Genomic DNA, 20,765 nt, shown 5'->3' on the forward strand with positions numbered 1-20,765 from the left:
GTGATAATGTCATTTACTTGATGCAGTGGATGTGTTTACGAGCTGATTAAAGCGCCCTCCTGAGCCCTGCTTTGTTTCATGCTGTTCCTTTTATGGCTTTATTACTACAATCACAAAAGTTGTGGATATCTATCGCAACAGCCCGCCATCATAAATCACTGTCAGTAGCTAGGTGTCCATCCAACTGACAACAGGTTTTTATGCAAATATTCAAAAATCCACCTTAAGAAAATATGCACATTTTCCCACCAGTGGTGGGAAAACATAGATGTAGATTAAAAACCGATTAAGATCATTGTGTGATGACGTGGTGTACACAAAATGTTTCATGTAGCCTACCGAATAATAATCTATTTTTAACTTTACTGATAGTTTTGCATTAAATAGCAAATGTGCCTACTCTGGTCTTGGTACGTGAGCTCTAGCTAACAGCTCACAGATATAGTACAAGTAGGCTCTGTGGGTAGGTTAGTCTACATGATGAGATTATTTTGGATAAAAAAACAGAATATGAGCCTCAACATTGGAAAGAAGCATCAAGCTCATATCCTGCACTTTCAGCACCCTGTGAAATTCATCATCATTTATTTCATCTATAGCCTAATTAACTGCATGGTTTCCAGAGTCAAACAAACAACTGGTCTGTATCGTCCACTAATATAGGACTAATAAAGGCCCAGTTTGTGTGAAAAAATATTTTGGTATATTTTGGTATATTTTTATTCTTTTTCAAGGGGTGCTGCAGCACCCTCATCACCCCAACTTCCCATGGCTATGGTTTCCATCACAGCTGTAATGATTTTTTGTATGAGGTATGACTTTACTTGCAGAAAAGCTGTGGGTGGAAATGTGGTTTGTGAGACGATGGTTTGTTTTAGCGCTACGCCTTATAGTACCGAGGCCTTATGCTGTATTTAGATGGTACGAGGTAGACGCTAGATGCCATACCGGATGTCATTGTTTTCAATGAGAGCACGACAGTAACACATTTTGGTTGTTTTGGCTCTATGAGGTTAACGTGCTGACTGTCACCTTTCATTTGAGGGTATTTTCTTCCACATCAGGTGAACCGTTTAAAAATTATACCACTTTTTTTGCATAGTCTCCCCCATTTTAGGGGACCAACAGTATTGGGACACATTCACTTATGTGTATTAAAGTAGTCAAAAGTTAAGCATTTGGTCCCATATTCATAGCACACAATGATGACATCAAGCTTGTGACTCTACAAACTTGTTGGATGCATTTGCTGTTTGTTTTGGTTGCGTTTCAGATTATTTTGTGTCCAATAGAAATGAATGGTAATTAATGTATTGTGTCACTTTGGACTCACTTTTATTGTAAATAAGAATGAAACTTGTTTCTAAACCCTTCTACATTCATGTGGATGCTACCATAATTAGGGATAGTCCTGAATGAATTGTGAATAATGATAAGTGAGAAAGTTAGATGCATAAATATCATACCCCCCAGAAATGCTACCCTCCCCTGTTATTGTAATGGTGAGAGGTTAGCATGTCTTGGGGGTATGATATATATGCGTCTCTAACTTTCTTATTCACGATTCATTTGGGACTATCTGTAATCATGGTAGCATCCACATTCATGTACAAGTGTTTAGGAAACATAAATGACTTATGTCTAGAAAGGGGATAGAAAATTATAGCTGCTTCTCCAGTATGGACACAGCTGTTACCCAAACTATAGGCTGGCATCGGCAGACGACGGCGTGTCTTTAGATTGTGCCTTACACCCACTAATGACAGCTTTAGCGGTGGAGGGTAATTTAGGAGGGAGGGTTGACTACAGGTTGAGGTGTGTTACTCACGTTCAGGGTTCCCCCTAGGTCTTGCTCTGCCTGCCAGGCTTCCTGCACTGTTGCATTGTGGGCTGGTCAAAGATGGTATGGTATCACTGCTGTCCGGACACTAAAATGGCTCCTCTTTTTTTAAGACCACGGATCTGAGAAGTCATAAGAGTAGGCGATGAAGATGTTGTTCGCTGAACTGTGCTTGTGGGATGAGGATCAGTGTCTGGCCGAGACCCGATGATTTGTGTTAACTCTTAGAGGCTTTAGCTTGGTGGGTTAATAATATCTGTTGTGGTGTATCATTAAACCACCCAGGTTTAATACTTGGTATGTTACCTAAACTTGGGGAAGAATGGAACCCACAGCTATAATCGAGCCATTCAACATACCTCAAGTAATTGTTGTCATGACATACTATCTAAGGTATTTACTCATATGTCCTCGACCACATACCTCTGCTCTGAAACATTACTCAGTGTTGAATAAGCATGGCCAAACACTATCAATAGGACCCCAATAAGCCAGTTTATGCTTATAACCTGCCAGTTAAGATAGTGTTTTTGGTACGGTGATAGATATGCAGACTTCAAAGATCAACAACAAAGGCTCTCCCACTCCCCTTCTCACCATGCTGTGCTACCAGATGTAGATGGGAACAGTGGTCCTGCTTCGTTAAGGCTGTAAACCCTTGTAAAAGCCTTGTCCTTGACCCCAACCTGTTAATGTTTACTGGGCCTGATTAGGGAATGAACCTCACTTAACCTCTACCTCTGTGACTTGTGTGTTTTTTGCTGTGTCTGTCACCAACACAACCTCCCACTCACTTACAATAATCAATTCACATTGTTCTGTCTCAAAACTGTAATGTAAATTTAAATAATGGTGTAAGTGATTTTGTCAGCACAGAATCATGGATTATTAGAAACTATATTTCCCTTTGTCATGTTTTTAAGTTAAAAGAAAAGAATACAGTATAATAATATTCCTCCTCACTGTGCTATAATCTGACTGTTCTCTCCTCCCTATAATCTCATAGTCCTTTCAGACAGTTTTGAGCCTTAGTACAATGCTAAATGAATGTACTACTGGTATGAAGCACTAATGCTGTAGCAAAGTCATTTTTCTCCTCTGCTTGTTGGCTTTACACACTGTGAGCCAGCGGAAGGGGGTAGTGCTGGTAATTCATGCACACATGTGCCTGCCTGTTCACCCAGTGACAGGCCAGGGGAGGGGGACATGATAAATTGCTTTCCACCAGGGACCTCCATACACAGCCACCATGATGTGGGTAAAAATGGAAATCGCTCCCTTTCACCATCATTACATCAGTTTAGGGCGTTGTGTGTGGGCCTCCACACAGACACACACACACATTCATGCATGCATGTACACAAACACACACGTACTCATGCACACAAACAAACTCGCACATGTACACAAACACACACACACACAGAAAGAAGTTGAGTTTGACAATAGCTGTTGGTGAAACAAGACGAGAGATCTCTGTAATATGGTATTCAGCTAAATAACCAACGACAGGGTGGATGTGTGTAGCTATCATTCAGAGGCCAAAATAATTTAGAAATACTTCATTCATTCATACTCAAGAACATTTCCAGAGTATAGCTATGTATTTGCACGAGTTATAGATGCAAAGTGGAAACACAAGCGTTTGATGGACAGATGAGCCAATAGATATAGATGTGTGGCAGTGATCATTGCTCTAGGGCTGTTGTTCTCTGTTGTAGCCTGTCACTTCAGACACGCCCACTGTGTGACTTCTCGCCTTTCACACAGAATTAAGGAAATGGTACATTGCGCCTCACACCAGTTTGTGCCGGTAGAGGAGAATATCTTGGCCTTAGCTTGAAGCTATTCTCAGCTAGCTACACTGACAGCTAAGAACAGGAATAAAAGATTTATAAGCCTGTCAACTATATATTCAGACACAACATATGTGTTTGATAAGGGTGGCACAAGACCTTAACATATTTTTTGATTAAAATAATTAAACTTCTGATTTAATTCCACCATTTCCAAGTTTCCCAATTATGCAATTTAAAACATGAATGAATCATGTGGACTTGTAGTGTTAACCAATTAGCTATTGGTATTTAAGTAATATAACCTATATCTTGATTGCAACATGTTATTCCTATCTCGGGCATAGGCCCATTTCGTAGGCCTGCTGTGGAAATATTCAGTGAAAAGCAATACCTATATGCCCACTTATTTCTTTAAAAATGTGGTTGCTTTTTCTGATAAATGCAATAATCAAGGCATGATTAATTACTGTCTATAACCATGCAATTTAATATTGTGTGACGTTAAACTTAGCAAAAGGATGCCAGGCTACACTTTTATAACATTTCCCATACAGAGAAAAAAAGCAGGTATGCCTATAAGCCAGCTGTTGATTCAGTTCAATATCAAAAAATACCACGGAACTGCAAACCTGTTTAAATTCACGATATGAATCGCCTACAATGCATGTTTTATATTTAAGAATTAGTTCGCTTTTTAATGATATTATAGCCCTGAGTACAGTCGGGTGGATATTTAGAAGTTTGTGTGATAACATTCGTTAGTTTAAACTATTGATCATGGCATTTTGAAAGGGTCCTGAACTTTTTGAACTCTAACACAATCATCTGACACTAGACAAGACAAATACTCCTTTAAATCTTTGAGAATCACTCAATGTTATGTCTCTAAAATCAGTCATTTTCCACCAACTATATTCAAGTGGGGCCAACGTGGAAATTGTTAGATTATAGAGAGAGACATTCTAAAAATCAGTTATGCGCAACGTTCAATAAGTAGTCCTAGACAACGTTATTCCCTTAGGCCTATGCATTGAAAAGCATTTGAGTTTTGCCCTCTATTTTTAGCAGGCTATGGTATATTCATAATGAATGCATCTTAAATGACTAGTGAATATTAAGACAATATATTATAAATTCAATTTAGATAGATCAGCAAATAGCCTAAACGCATTTCTAAAGGAGGCGCTATCGGTTTGTTGCTGAGAACCATTAAGCAGGCAATGTCGAGAGACAATTTGTGGATCATCAAATATTGAAGTTAAGGATAAAACTATATATAGCCAACAAGACTTATTTGGAAATCACCTGCTTAAATCACTACAGAAATAAATGTCAAAGCTCATCTGCAATCAACAATTATGGACATGCTTTGATGGATGTATCCCGTTTTGGATCGCGCACACAGCCATGATGTTCAGCTATATTACTGTTGAAATCATTTTCTATCTAAATTGCATTTGAAGTTGTGTGTTTAGTTTTAAAAGCCTATAGTGTTTCAACGTTCAAGCATTTAAGTTAGGCCTATATAGTTTAGAAACAATGAATCATGCTAAAAAATAGCAGTTAGACTACCCTATAGAAATAAAGTATTCTAAAAACGTAGCCTACTCGTAAATAACGTTCTAGTTATTCTGTATAGGCAACCAGTTAATAAGATTAACCTCCCAATAAGCACATTTCATGATGTCCATTAAAAATGTTTATGAAACCAGAAAATGTTTAATGAAATAGCATGTTAAAAATGTAGATATTGTTGTTATAATCATAAAAGGAGGCACACGGAAATATGGAACAGAATTGTTTCTTATTTTTCCAGAATACATACAAAAAAAATACCAATTCTCTTTCCATGGTATACACCTGAAAAATAACAACAATTTAAAATGATGTGGACAATTTGGGATTTTAAGAAACAAACATGCATGTAAATAATTATATTCTCAATGAGACATTAAATAAGAACAATACAATCATAGCAATTTCAAATGAACATCGAAATGAAAACCCTTATTTTAGCCTATTAGTATTCTACCATGTGTGTTTTCACTTTACCTATAGAGTTCAGTTTAAACATAATGCACTTTGAGTCTCTCAAATGTCTTCCATTTGTAGCTATTATCATCCGCCTTCAGCCGACATAAATAAATACCGAGTTCACGGATCCCGCCCTTAGGTTGAGCGTTGATATAAAAGTCTTTATATTTGCATTTTTATAACTATAAACTTTTCAAAAGTCGTGTGTTTCACTGGTATCCCAGCGCGGATGCTGTGGTGAGTCTCTGGCCGTACAGGGCATAGGGGGAGTAGTATGGCCCGGTGGCTGCGGGGACAGGGACAGGGGCTCCGGTAGGCAGGGGGCTCTTGGAGTACGGATGGTAACGGCTGCTTAGTCCCAACGCGTGATGCGGACTCCTCAGCGTCAGTGTCCCAGGGCTTCCAGGGCCTCCTGACTGTGGCATGTGCATGTGGCATGCCATCGCAGCAGCCGCAGCACTAGCTAACGATGAGGAATTAGGGTAACCCGATATCAACTTCTCCGCCCCGGTGAAGGCGGTGTGCGTCCGCAGGTGGTTGAGCAGCTCCTCGGATGAGGAGAAACGCTTGTCGCAGGGTCCGTTCGCTGACACCCAGTTACAGACGTGAGGAAGGGGGTCGTTGGGGAGCATGAAACCATAGGGGTACAAAGGATGTCCACTGAAAGATTGCGGAGAGGAGTGCATGCCGTGCAAAAGGTGTGTCGGGTACATGTGGTGGTACCCGGATTTCATCGCGTTGGCGGCCGCGGCAGCTGCGTTGTCGTGGCACTGCTGAGAGGCACTGGCAGCGCCCGCCAAGTGGCTGGCACAATGGTAACTTAAGCAGTAAGGGTCTCTACACAGGCTGGCTGACATGATGGAGGGTGGAGAGGCCCCGGCCAGGGGGCTGGATCCGGCCTTACTGCAGCCCATGCTGGCCAGCTGTGCGTTAACCAGGCTCCCGCCGTGAGGGAGGAAGTGTTGGGGATAACCAGCGTAGGCCCCTAAACTCCCGGGGTAGTGCATGCCAGCAGGCGGCAGGGGAAAAACTGTCTGACCCGGTTTGTAAGGAGAGACTGGGGCTACAAGTCCTGACCCGAGTCCGGAAGCAGAGGAAACGGAGGTTAGAGAGGAGGATTCCGAAGACATGGCTTTGGACCCAGGCGTTGTCTCCTGGTGCTGGTTCACCTCCACGTTAATTCCACCGCAACTCACGCTTATCCTGCTGTGGCTGTTAGTGGTTCCAGATCCGTCCGTTGTGCCATTTTTATTACAATCTGAATCTTTCTTGTCCTCCCTGTCTCCACACTTCCCCTCTGACGGCATGGGCGAGGCAGAAGTGCTAGAGTTGGGGCTGCCTGTCCGTGGCGTGAATGGCTGACAGGTGGCGCTCGGCACTCGGAAACCAGTCTTCTCTCCACTGGAGACGCCCGAGGACGAGTCCTTCTTATCTGACGGTTTCGAATAGGGTTTGAAGCTGGATTTGTCATCCACACCGATGTCACTCATTTTTAATGGACCGGATTTGGACTCCTTGTCACTAGATCCATTTGATGTAATAGAGGATAGTTTGGAGGAGGGAGGGGGGTCCGGTTTACCGATTTGAGAGCATGTCTGCGCCAGCAGTGCCAACGGACTCTTCTTAGCATCTAGCTGTAGAGAAAACAAGACCTATAATTTTACAAATCGAGTACTGAAAAAAAATATATACAAACAATCTCAAACAATATAGGACTTTGTCGAAATGCAACCAGAAACGGAATGTCCGAGTCCTTATCCAAAATAATTGTGCGCAATGCGCAGCTTTTACGCGAGAATAGCCGAGCTCTACGAGTAGATTTAAGATTCCCATTTCCTAAATTCATAACAATTTCCTTTACCAGTAAACTTTATAATAGAATAGCCCACATTTCCACTTCGATATAATAAATATGTGTTTTCTTTTATGCTATTCCACGTCTTACATTCCGGGATAACCGTTTCTATATGTAATGCTTACAAAATAAACATGAAACTTTGAAGCATTCTATCTACTAGTCTTTTTGAAATCTTACCTCAATAGGGCTAATCGGGGTAGATGGTAACGGTTGAAGATACTCTGGGTGCAAAATGTGTCCTGATCGTGCCGTAAGCATTTTCAAAACCTTGATGGGGACTCGGTTAGCTTGCCGTAGATGGTCCGACGGGGGAACGGAGTGAAGAAAAGGCTTGTTGATGATATTCCGAGAGTCGATGCTCTCCCAGACTATATGAGTACTACTATTTCTCAGAACAGATACCGAGGGCGATGTGATCATGTCCCAATTCTCACGAAATTAGTCGGTAATTCATTTATCAGATTCATCAAGAACAGCAAATACAACCTCTTTCGAAAATCAAGAGAGTGATATTGCGTGTAATAATCCGTATAATGAGAGGAAACGAAGAAGGTGCGGTTGGTAAGCAGGAAGAAGAGAGTGAGTGCGAGGTTATCGCGGATCCGTGGCTGCGTCTTTCACCATGGGCATAGCGCGTTCTGTGTCTCCCGGCTTGTCCGCGCTCTATACTCCCGAAGTACGAACTGGTAGAAATGTTCACTTCAAAAGCATCTGAATTAGTCCGAGATTAAAGCCTTTGCCGCCTTCCAATCAAATGGGACCCCGAGGTGATTGGAGGGTCAAGGGGATGTGACGTTGCCTCTTTGTAAGCGCCTCTATATTGACAGCTCGGGGGAGGAGATAGTGGTGGAGGAATAGTTGGGTTGTTGTGTGCGCTCTCACGGACTCTCACCATCCTTGAGGCAGGGCTTGTTTTGTTTTTTCAATGTCTAAAAAAGTATATAGACCCAAGTCTGGAAATAGTAGTCTTTCTGGCATTTTCAAAACAGTGAACGTATTTGGCTGTAGAGGTAGGCAATGTGGTAATGGTTATTACTGGAAGTCATATAGGCTACATGTTATTTAGGAGATGGGAAATGTAATTAATGAAACTATAGCCTGCATTAAATAGCCTAATTATTAGTTTGTTCTCTGGAGACTAATGCACTAATAAGCAATGTATTCGGAACCTTTTGAGCTATATTACCAAGATCTTGAATCAATCAATACAAGCCTGTATCTTAGTTTACAGACATGTTCCTATATAAATTATATTCCACAACCAGAAGATCAACCACTTCAGCTTGAATTCCCCAATCAGACAAGCGTTGACAGGAACAGACCAATGCAGTGATGGAGGTATGTGAATGTCACATGTTTTCAGTATAATATACACCCCCCTTCTATTTCTATCTTCACGCCTCCGTCAACTGTCAATTCTGCTCCACCGCAATCAATCAGGTATTTGTCAGTGGCTGTCAATCCTGCCTTGATTTATGTCAGCTATTGTAGATGATTACATGCGAGCGTGGCTGCATGGGGAAAAGGACAAATGGAAAGAGAGAGAGAGGGATCTGAGAAAAGAGACACTTCATTTGGACGAAATAAATCATCCTCGTGTTAAATTCAATTTGTATAAGCATCGACGATAGGTAGACAGCGACGCGCTAGACTATCCCACTTCTACATAGCCTATAGTGTCCATGGAATTTAGGGACGGTATTTGCAAATTAATAAGGATTTTGAGCAGAAAATTAAAGGACGAGGCTAACCAGATTTTATAAGGACAAACGCAGGCAAAGCGACCCGAGAACCCGCTCTGTCGCAGATTCACTGGACTATTTAAGTCAACTTTTTCCCTTCCCGTCAAATACTTTATACAAGGAAGTGTCCCAAACGGCTCAAAAGATGCCATGAACTTTTAGTGCTCGGATGTTTGTTAATTTGTCAGAAATAGTTCAATGTCTACTATTATATTTCAGTAATGTTCATGTTCCTGCCTAAGGACAATAATTGGTAAGCCCTAATGGACTACAATAAGTTTATATAAATGCAACTTTATGGCTAATATTAGCCTACATTTCAATACATTTTAAATGTAATTTGCTTCATTGTTAAAATAAAGTAAAAAGGCAAATTCGTGCCCCATTCCTTCGGACTAGAACGTGTTTTTAAATGTCAATCTAGTAGTGTTGCTTAGCAAGCTATATAGAATACTTTAACTTAGAACTACACAGTTATTGGGGGGCAAAGTTCCCCATAGAAAAGTCGCTCTGGACAGGTGCAAATAGTATCCAACACATGTTAACATGTAGCCTAGGTTTCACATTTACTGAGTCAAACATAATGGCCTGGGTTTTCAGCAATACAAACAACCACTTTCCCGCAGATGCAAACGTATCTCTGCACGTATCGTAAAAACCTGCCATTTGCCTCTGGCACATGGTTATATCCCCAATAAAATGACAAAGAAAAGGGAACAAAAAACTGGTCCAGACATTTTATATGTCAACTCGATTTTATTTAGGCCTACATACAATGAAAATGATTTATTTCATTTAAGAGGGAGAAAACAGGGGTGACTGAAAGAGAAAAGAAAAGAGAAATTGTGTGTCAGAGTGCTGAGAAAAGAAGTTTAAAATACCTTGAACTCTTCACCGCTGAGATGGCTAATCAGTATTGAGGCTCGGGGGCAATCGGGTAGCTTTTCAATGCGGGCCCTCCTTTCATCTCAATCGGAATGGAGGCGCTCAATTAAAAGCCTATCAGTTTGTAAGTAAATCAACGCCTATCAAAGTTGTCACTTCAAACAAAACGATTATTATTGCAACCCGCCTCTACCATTAATCTCTCTCTGCGGTAATCCGCTTGACAGGTCATTGGAGAGCAAGAAAACCTGGAGTGGACGGTCACAGGGGGCAGAAAAACAGCTGGAAAAGTAAATACATTTATTTTAGGCCTTCAAAGAATTGAGGGACACTGGTTGACAGGGGATAGGAAAACTATAGGATATAATATTTGACGTTATATGATAGCCTAATTGGACGTTTTTTGGGGAAGCGAAAATACAAAATAGAACTCGTGTAAAATATGTACGCTACATAATTGATAGTTTAACCATATATAGGAATTATAGACAGAATATTACAAAAGTGTAACTTTTGACATTGGCCTATGGGCCTATTCACACGAAGCTCAATTTATTGTAGCCTTTTCATATAGGCCTAATGGCTAGCATTATATGATAGCAGTTTTATATTATAAACTGCTAAAATATCAATGTTTTATATTTTGAGGCTTAGAATATAAAGGCTATATCTAAAATGAATTTACATTGTAGCCTAATGAATTTTACATTTAATATGATGCATAGACTACAATGGCATTAGATATGATTTGATTTATTCTTAACATTTTAGACCATAATATTTTACTGAGTGTAATTTGTGAATGCCTTCCTCATTACCCTATGTGCACAAAGTTGTCATTAATATTTAACTGTAGCCTGACAAGTTAAACAATAAAAACATAAATCAATTCAATTACATTGTGACATTTATTTTGGTAGTAATAGACCTACAAAGTGGAAACTAACTAAGCAAAAAAGTGTCTGACAAATATAATATTTTTTCATGACCCTGAAAGGCTGTGGACTTTAAAGGAAAACAAGAATGAGCAAACGGCCCTTTCTTTCTATTCCTCCAAATGGTGAGTCTGTCAGGTAAAACAGGGTGAGAAAGTTTCACAATATGCAAAGATATGTGATTGATAACAGCAGCCTAGCTGTTTTCTGCAAGGGCTGTCAGCCTGTGACACAATATGTGAGTTATTAGGGCAAAGAAGGGCAACCATAAATTCCCAGCGTCAGGCGAAACCCCTCTATTGTCCGTATGACGAATGAGCTTCTACACCAGACACCAAATACTCAGTATTACCCTTAAATGGGAACACATTTTTCGTGGCCACAATTCATGATATTTAAATAGAACGTTTTAAATGTCCCCATATATTTCATAACGGCAACATTTTTATGAATCACTCCCTAGATGTAAATATAATTATTTACAGCAGAACGGGAGTAGACTAGCTTGGGCTGTGAGCTGGACTTTCAGCTTTGCACTATAGGAATAAAGCACTTGGGATATGCCTCTTTAGCAGAGGTGCGACAGCGAGGGCAACATAACAAATATGATATTAAATTGAGTTTAGAAATAGATTTAACATTTTATAGAGGGAGTCTTTGAATTATACAAGCCTGTAGGAATAACATAATTTAATACTTTAAACATGAAAAACGTTAAATACGTTTTCAATTATGCACACGCAGCAAGTGTCTCCGACTGTATAGAAGGCTCTTTGCTTTTTTGGTGTGCATAATGATTTACACACTTTTCTGTGGTAGGCTAGTCAAGCATATCAGCTATCTCACCACCCATTATTTTATTCTTGCATCCAATGATTTTGCGGAATGAGTTGCCTATAGCCTACCATGGACACCTCCCAAAGCGATGTGTTTTATCATAGCTTCTTCTCAGTCAATGGAAATAGAATAAATAAGGTTTATCTTCCAGGAAAAAGCATGCACGGTGAAGAACAGACCTACACATTTTTATCAGAGGGAAAAGGTGAAAAAGAGCGCATAGAACCACGTTACCTGACATAAAAGGCTAACAACAACATGTTCCGAAGTGAAACGACAGATCTGTGAAAACACTGAGCAATCGTAATCCTTTGTTAACTAATGTTGCAATGCACATATCGCTCCATACATTTATCAGTTACATTGTTACAATACGCTATAATGGGACATAGTAGGCTACAAATGTAGCGCGCGTGAGTTTTCCAGCAGTTGAGCCTCAAGAGCTCGAACTGGGGAGAGCAAATAGACGATTTTCCGCGTCTGGGAGGTTCTAAAATGACGTCACAAACATACCCTCTGAACCACCAACATGGATAGCTCGGGTCCATCGTCCACTCAATGGGTCCACCTGTGTAGGGGTTTTGTTATTACAAAATGCTATTAGACCTCTTTATGAGTTCAAGTAGGTTAGGCCTATATAGAAGCCATTTTGGCCTGCTTATGTGCTCATACACTATATTTACAAAAATATATTAACGTCCCTTCAAATTAGTGGATTCGGCTATTTCAGCCACACTAGTTGCTGACGGGTATAAATTGAGTACACAGCCATGCAATCTCCATAGACAAACATTGGCAGTAGAATGGCCTTACTGAAGAGCTCAGTGACTTTCAACGTGGCACTTTCATAGGAGGCCACCTTTCCAAAAAGTCAGTTCATCAAATTTCTGCTAGGGCTGCCCTGGTCAACGGTAAGTGCTGTTATGTCTAGAAGCAACAACAGCTTAGCCGCAAAGTGGTAGGCCACACAAGATCACAGAACAGGACCGCTGAAGCGCATAGCGCGTAAAAATCGTATGTCCTCGGTTGCAACACTCACTACCGAGTTCCAAACTGCTTCTGGATGAAATGTGAGCACAATAACTGTTTGTCGGGAGCTTCATGAAATAGGTATCCATGGCCGCACACAAGCCTAAGATCACCATGCGCAATGCCAAGCGTCTGCTGGAGTGGTGTAAAACTCACCGCCATTGCAGTCTGGAGCAGTTGAAACATGTTCTCTGGAGTGAGAACATGGCAGAACCTGGCAGTCCGAAGGACTAGACTGCGTTTGGTGGATGCCAGGAGAACAGACTGCATTTGGTGGATGCCAGGAGAACGTTACCTGCCCGAATGCATAGCGCCAACTGTAAAGTTTGGTGGATGAGGAATAATGGTCTGGGGCTGTTTTTCATGGTTCGGGCTAGACCCCTTAGTTCCAGTGAACTAATGCTACAATAGATGATTCTGTGCTTCCAACTTTGTGGCAACAGTTTGTGGAAGGCCCGTTCTTGTTTCAGCATGACAATTTTTGATTTATTTTTTACCTTTATTTAACTAGGCAAGTCAGTTAAGAATAAATTCTTATTTTCAATAACGGCCTAGGAACAGTGGGTTAACTGCCTTGTTCAGGGGCAGAACTACAGATTTATACCTCGTCAGCTCGGGGATTCGATCTTGCAACCTTTCGGTTACTGACCCAACGCTCTAACCACTAGGCTACCTGCCACCCACAATGCCTCCGTGCACAAAGCGAGGTCCATACAGAAATGGTTTGGCGAGATCGGTGTGGAAGAACTTGACTGGCCTGCACAGAGCCCTGACCTCAACCCCATCGAACGCCTTTGGGATGAATTGGAACGCCGACTGTGAGCCAGACCTAATCGCCGAACACCAAGGAATTTGAAGCTCTAGTCATTTAGACAGGTTACCTTTGTGTTATTGGGCACAGGGACTATGAGGGTCTGCTTTAAACATGTAGGTATTACAGACTGGGTCAGGGATAGGTTGAAAATATCAATGAAGACACTTGAGCTCATGTTGCGCAACATTTCTATAGGCTATGCAATTGCGTGAGAACAGAGTGATGGCATCTATTAAAAAGAGGAGGGTCCCATCAGCTTTCTATAGGCTAGGCCTACTATATTTATTTCTCAACTTTCCTAATATTAAGGACATTGCTTCTTTTTACAACAGGAGTATAGCCCACTTGACTGGAATGAAAATGAACAGCATGAAAGCCTCCATTTGCTATTTAAGTGCATAGATGACATGTATTTCTTCCGCTGTCCCTGTTTCGAGACAGGTGCATGATAATGGTCCATTCTAAATAAAATAAAAATTCACACATATTATTTAGTATATGTAAAGAAAAGATTAAATCAAGAATAGTGTTTTGGGTGACAATATTAGCCTATCACTTGTGAATTATATATTATCACTTGTGAATGATGCCCAGACAGGTGCATGATTTTTTTGAGAATTTTTCAAATCATAGTCACACGTCATGTAGCCTAGCCCATGCGCCTATATGTTTTGCTGTTTTCTATCACAACTAAAATGTCCAAATAACTTCTTAAAATGAAGCACATTAATCAATTTTACAACTGGTATAGATCCTAAATGGCATACATATTCAGCGCGGGAGTTTCAAGATTGAGGAAGATAATTTTCACCATAAAAATGCACCTTTATAATGAAAGCCATACATGCATAATCACATTTGTGGTCACTTTTGAGAATAGTGTTTTCTTGTTAACGGAACCTCGCGCTTATAGCCTACTGCTGTGTGCACATTGCTGCGCTTATAATGTGAAGAAAGTTTATCAACATTTTAAGCTAAACGTTATCATCTGTTGCATCAGGCTCGTTGCTTAAAACAGTTTTTTTTGATGCTAGTGGTTGTATTAATTTGGGATCTATCGAATCCCACAATCGCCCCAGACTATGTTTGCAATATTTATTTCTCGCGCAGAATAGAGTAAGTCAATTTTTGTACTATGGTGGATAGTAGATTGGCATAGACTAGTACTTTTGCTATTCGTTAGGCCTACTCATCTTGTTGGCTGACGAAAAGTAAATGTGGACATTTCTTCCAATATCTTCAATATGCGCCTCGGAATTGGATAAGGACACGCGCAGTTGCCTCCCCAATGTGTCTGTCTTCACTTGTAGCCTGTGAGAAAGACCCGATCATGTGACGGCGAGCCATGTGAGTGGTGCTTCGGCACACAGCCGGGCGAAGGGAATTATAATGATTATATTCAGCCCAAGGGCACAACGGTCACAGGCCGCAAAAGGCATGGAATTTTTAGGGGGCATTACGGCCACACAAAGGGGATGCTGCCGGGAAATTCGAGGCATTATCAAGTGCAAATTGTGAGTGAGAGACTGATGAAGTGTGTACAGCCTGCGCTAAAACAAAGCAGAGCTCATGCCTTTCATGAGACTTTTTAAAAGTCATCATTAGAGTTGCATCATGCAGTCTTAGAATATATAAAAAATCAAAACATATAGCCCAACATTTGTATCACAACTGAAGTTGCAATAATGCAAGCATTTCACGAAACCCGAAATAACATCTGCTAAAGATGTCTTTGTGACCAATAAAATTGGATTTGAAATAACTCTCAATTAAGCATATGGGAGGACCTGTTTCTTTGTTAACATTCATCACAGAATAGCCACGTGTGCACACCCTCAAATCTTTGAGAAAATATCCTTCTATTTTATTCACCTTTGTTCAATTGTATTCTTCATACTATAAAATAATAAAAAATTATTCCACGGAATTCTAAGCTAATCTTGTCTGCTAAATGAACTAGTGTAGACCACAGCCATATGGCACAGTCAGATCAGGGACTAACATAAGGACAACTCAGAGTATGCTATTCTGTTCTTCTGAAATAGACTACATTTTCTTCATATCATGTTTTTTTAGACCTGTTTAAAATAAATAATGGATTTATTGTGATGGTATAGGCTACATTTCATGGATTTATTAGACTAAGTAAAATGTAGATGTTCCAAAGGTCTGCATCAGTGGCTTGTTGCCTATATGTGGAAGCCAGGAGATGCTAAATGTGTTTATGTTAATTAAAGGTCAATTACCATGAGACCGGCAGTTATTTGCTTGTCAATCACCAGCTGACAAAATTTCATGGCCACCACAGCCCTAGTCCCACCTAGCTATCTTAAGATGAATGCACTAACTAACTCTAAGTCGCTCTGGAGAATAACGTCTACTAAATTACTAAAATGTCAAATGTAAATGTAATGATCACACAGTCATCCAGGAACAGCTGGTGCTCTCATGCATGGTTTAGTGTTGCTTGACTCGAAATGAGCATAGAAGGTATTTACAGTTGAAGTCGGAAGCTTACATACACCTTAGCCAAATACATTTCAGCTCAGTTTTTCACAATTCCTGACATTTAATCCTAGTAAAAATTCCCTGTGTTAGGTCAGTTATAATCACCACTTTATTTTAAGAGCGTGAAATGTCAGAATAATGGTAGAGAGAATGATTTATTTCAGCTTTTATTTCTTTCATCACATTCCCTGTGGGTCATAAGTTGACATACACTCAATTAGTATTTGGTAGCATTGCCTTTAAATTGCTTAACTTGGGTCAAACGTATTGGGTAGCCTTCCACAAGCTTCCCACAATAAGTTGGGTGAATTTTGGCCCATTCCTCCTGACAGAGCTTATGTAACTGAATCAGGTTTGTAGGCCTCCTTGCTCGCACACACCTTTTCAGTTCTGCCCACAAATTTTCTATAGTATTGATGTCAAGGCTTTGTCATGGCCACTCCAATACCTTGATTTTGTTGTCCTTAAGCCATTTTGCCACAACTTTGGATGTATGCTTGGGGTCATTGTCCATTTGGAAGACACATTTGCGACCAAGTTTTAACTTCCTGACTGATGTCTTGAGATGTTGCTTCAATATACCCACATCATTTTCCTGCCTCATGATGCCATCTATTTTGTGAAGTGCACCAGTCCCTCCTGCAGCAAAGCACCCCCACAACATGATGCTGCCACACCCGTGCTTCACAGTTGGGATGGTGTTTTTCGGCTTGCAAGCCTCGCCCTTTTTCCTCCAAACATAACGATGGCCATTATGGACAAACAGTTCTATTTTTGTTTCATCAGACCAGAGGATATTTCTCCAAAAAAGTACGATCTTTGTTCGCATGTGCAGTTGCAAACCGTAGTCTGGCTTTTTTATGGCGGTTTTGGAGCAGTGGCTTTTTCCTTGCTGAGCGGCCTTTCAGGTTATATCGATATAGGACTCGTTTTACTGTGGATATAGGTACTTTTGTACCTGTTTCCTCCAGCATCTTCACAAGGTCCTTTGCTGTTGTTCTGGGATTGATTTGCACTTTTCGCACCAAAGTACGTTCATCTGTAGGAGACAGAACGCGCCTCCTTCCTGAGCGGTATGGCGGCTGCGTGGTCCCATGGTGTTTATACTTGCGTACTATTGTTTGTACAGATGAACGTGGTACCTTCAGGCGTTTGGAAATTGCTCCCAAGGATGAACCAGACTTGTGGAGGTCTACAATTTTTTTGTCTGAGGTCTTGGCTGATTTCTTTTGATTTTCCCATGATGTCAAGCAAAGAGGCACTGAGTTTGAAGGTAGGCATTGAAATACATCCACAGGGACACCTCAAAATGACTAAAATGATGTCCATTAGCCTATCAGAAGCTTCTAAAGCCATTACATCATTTATTGAATTTTCCAAGCTGTTTAAAGGCACAGTCAACTTGTTGTATGTAAACTTCTGACCCACTGAAATTGTGATACAGTGAAATATAAGTGAAATAATCTGTCTGTAAACAATTGTTGGAAAAATTACTTGTGTCATGCACAAAGTAGATGTCCTATCCGACTTGCCAAAACTATAGTTTGATAACAAGAAATTTGTGGAGTGGTTGAAAAATAAGTTTTAATGACTCCAACCTAAGTATATGTAAACTTCTGACTTCAACTGTAGCTCATCTGGTAGGCCCGCATCACTGGGAAGCTCACGGCTGGGTTTTCCTTTGTAATCCGTGTTACTTTGCAAGCCCTGCCACATTCGACGACCGTCAGAGCCGGTGTACTAGGATTCGATCTTAGTCTTGTATTGACGTTTTGCCTGTTTTATGGTTCTTCGAAGGGCATTGAAGGATTTCTTATAAGCATCCGTATTAGTGTTCCGCTCCTTGAACTTGGCAGCTCTAGCCTTTAGCTCAGTGTGGATGGCTTCTGGTTCGGATATGTACGTATGGTCACTGTCAGGATGACATTGTTGACGCACTTATTAATGAAGCCGGTCACTGATGTGGTAAACTCACATTACATGTTGTATGTTATGCAAATAAAAAAAGTTGGTCTATGACAGGGATGGGCAACTGGCGGACCGCAGGCCCCTCTTTTGTAGGCCTGCTGTAACATGTTTGGTAAGAATCGGGGAGCAAGTTCAGGGAGTGAATTTAATAAATAACGGAAAATGGAACAAAACAAGAAACACGAGTAGCGTACAGACATGAAACACAGAAACAGTGCAAGATATACGGGAGGTAATCAAATAATATGGAGTCCAGGTGAGTCTCATGAAGCGCAGGTGCGTGTAACGATGGTGGCAGGTGTGTGTAATAATGAATAAACTGGTGACGTCGAGTGCTAGAGAGGGGGAGCGGGAGTAGACGTGACAGTACCCGCTATCTGATGTGCGGCTCCAGCCGCAAGACGCCGACCAGAAGGACGGTCCTGAGGATCAGGAGCCGGTCGTTCTGCCGAGGCGCGGGAACCTGTAGAGCCGGCCGAGGCGCGGGAACCTGTCGAGCCGGCCGAGGCGCGGGAGCCGTGACGAGCCGGCCGAGGCTTGGGAACCTGTCGAGCCGGGACGAGCCGGCGCGGGAGCCGGGACGAGCCGGCCGAGGCGCGGGAGCCGTGACGAGCCGGCCGAGGCGCGGGAGCCGTGACGAGCCGGCCGAGGCGCGGGAGCCGTGACGAGCCGGCCGAGGCGCGGGAGCCGTGACGAGTCGGCCGAGGCTTGGGAACCTGTCGAGCCGGCTTAGGCATCCCTGGTTGCTTCGGCAGCAGCACTTGGACCCAACGTCACCAGTAAATCCCTGTTGCTTCCATTTGGGGAGGCGTTATTTTGTAACGTGTACGCTAAGAATCGAGAATTAAGTACAGGGAGTGAATTTAATAAATAATGGAACATGGAACAACACAAGAAACACAAGTAGCGTACAGACATGAAACACAGAAACAGAGTCAATAACGCCTGGGGAAAGAACCGAAAGAAGTGAAAGATATAAGGGAGGTAATCAGGAAGGTGATGGAGTCCAGGTGAGTCTCATGAAGCGCAAGTGTGCGTAACGCTGGTGGCAGGTGTGCGTAATAATGAATAAACTGGCGACGTAGAGCGCCAGGGAGAGGTAGACGTGACACCCGCGGATATCAACTTACTGTTAATTAGAACAGTAGAATACAAAAGGTGCAATTTGGAAATTTGGAAAATGTTTCTGTTGATATGTCAGTCACTGACCGCAAATTTTTTACATAGATAGTTGGCCGCTAAACTAATTTACCAAAGCTGCCAGCTATCTAATTGGTCCCCCATTGATTTTGTTAGTCACTCTCACTCAGAAATCATATTAAAACCTCCTAGAGTCTATTGAGCACAGGTGCTAAAACTAACCCATAGAAATTAATGGAAGTATGGAGGCAGTTTTGTGATAACAAAAATAAGGGGTTAAATATGTGTAAAAATATATATAAACTCAGCAAAAAAAGAAACGTCCCCTCAAATGTGTTTTTTTCCCGGCAAACTTAACATGTGTAAATATTTGTATGAACTAAAGATTCAACAACTGAGACATAAACTAAACAATTTCCACAGACATGTGTCTAACAGAAATAGAATAATGTGTCCCTAAACAAAGGGGAGGTCAAAATCAAAAGTAACAGTCAGTATCTGGTGTGGCCACCATCTGAATTAAGTACTACAGTGCATCTCCTCCTCATGGACTGCACCAGATTTGCCAGTTCTTGCTGTGAGATGTTACCCCACTCTTCCACCAAAGGCACCTGCATGTTCCCAGACATTTCTGGTCGGAATGGCCCTAGCCCTCACCCTCCAATCCAACAGGTCCCAGACGTGCTCAATGGGATTGAGATCCAGGCTCTTTTTTGGCCATGGCAGAACACTGACATTCCTGTCTTGCAGGAAATCACGCACAGAACGAGCAGTATGGCTGGTGGCATTGTCATACTGGAGGGCCTGCAGGAAGGGTACCACATGAGGGAGGAGGATATCTTTCCTGTAACACACAGCGTTGAGATTGCCTGCAATGACAACAAGCTCAATCCGATGATGCTGTGACACACCTCCCCAGACCATGACGGACCCTCCACCTCCAAATCAATCCTGCTCCAGAGTACAGGCCTCTGTGTAACGCTCATTCCTTCGACAATAAACATGAATCCAACCATCACCCCTGGTGAGACAAAACCACGACTCGTCAGTGAAGAGCACTTTTTGCCAGTCCTGTCTGTTCCAGCGATGGTGGGTTTGTGCCCATAGGCGACGATGTTGCCGGTGATGTCTGGTGAGGATCTGCCTTACAGCAGGCCTACAAGCCCTCAGTCCAGCCTCTCTCAGCCTATTGTGGACAGTCTGAGCACTAATGGAGGGATTGTGCGTTCCTGGTGTAACTCGGGCAGTTGTTGATGCCATCAAGTACCTGTACCGCGGATGTGATTGTCAGATGTACCGATCCTGTGCAGGTGTTGTTACACGTGGTCTGCCACTGTGAGGACGATCAGCTGTCCGTCCTGTCTCCCTATAGTGTT

The 20,765-nt window shown here is 41.8% G+C and overlaps 1 protein-coding gene across 1 annotated transcript; it reads right to left on the reverse strand.

Annotated features, from left to right (window-relative positions):
* Positions 1-5,424: 5,424 nt before the first annotated feature.
* On the reverse strand, positions 5,425-8,334 carry znf503 (zinc finger protein 503). Its single transcript, XM_055928682.1, has 2 exons — positions 7,709-8,334; positions 5,425-7,307 (listed from the first exon to the last, which is right to left on the reverse strand). The coding sequence occupies exons 1-2, from the start codon at positions 7,949-7,951 to the stop codon at positions 5,883-5,885; spliced, it is 1,668 nt and encodes a 555-aa protein (XP_055784657.1). The 5' UTR covers positions 7,952-8,334; the 3' UTR covers positions 5,425-5,882.
* Between the last annotated feature and the right edge of the window lie 12,431 nt (positions 8,335-20,765).

This window comes from Salvelinus fontinalis, chromosome 1 (genome assembly GCF_029448725.1).
Source record: "Salvelinus fontinalis isolate EN_2023a chromosome 1, ASM2944872v1, whole genome shotgun sequence".
Taxonomy (NCBI): domain Eukaryota; kingdom Metazoa; phylum Chordata; class Actinopteri; order Salmoniformes; family Salmonidae; genus Salvelinus; species Salvelinus fontinalis.

Bases quoted from the DNA above. Each gene is read 5' to 3' on its own strand.
- znf503 (XM_055928682.1), bottom strand. From the start codon at position 7,951: ATGATCACATCGCCCTCGGTATCTGTTCTGAGAAATAGTAGTACTCAT. The intron at 7,308-7,708 runs GTAAGATTTCAA...TTTTCTCTACAG, and splicing joins CCCCGATTAGCCCTATTGAG to CTAGATGCTAAGAAGAGTCC.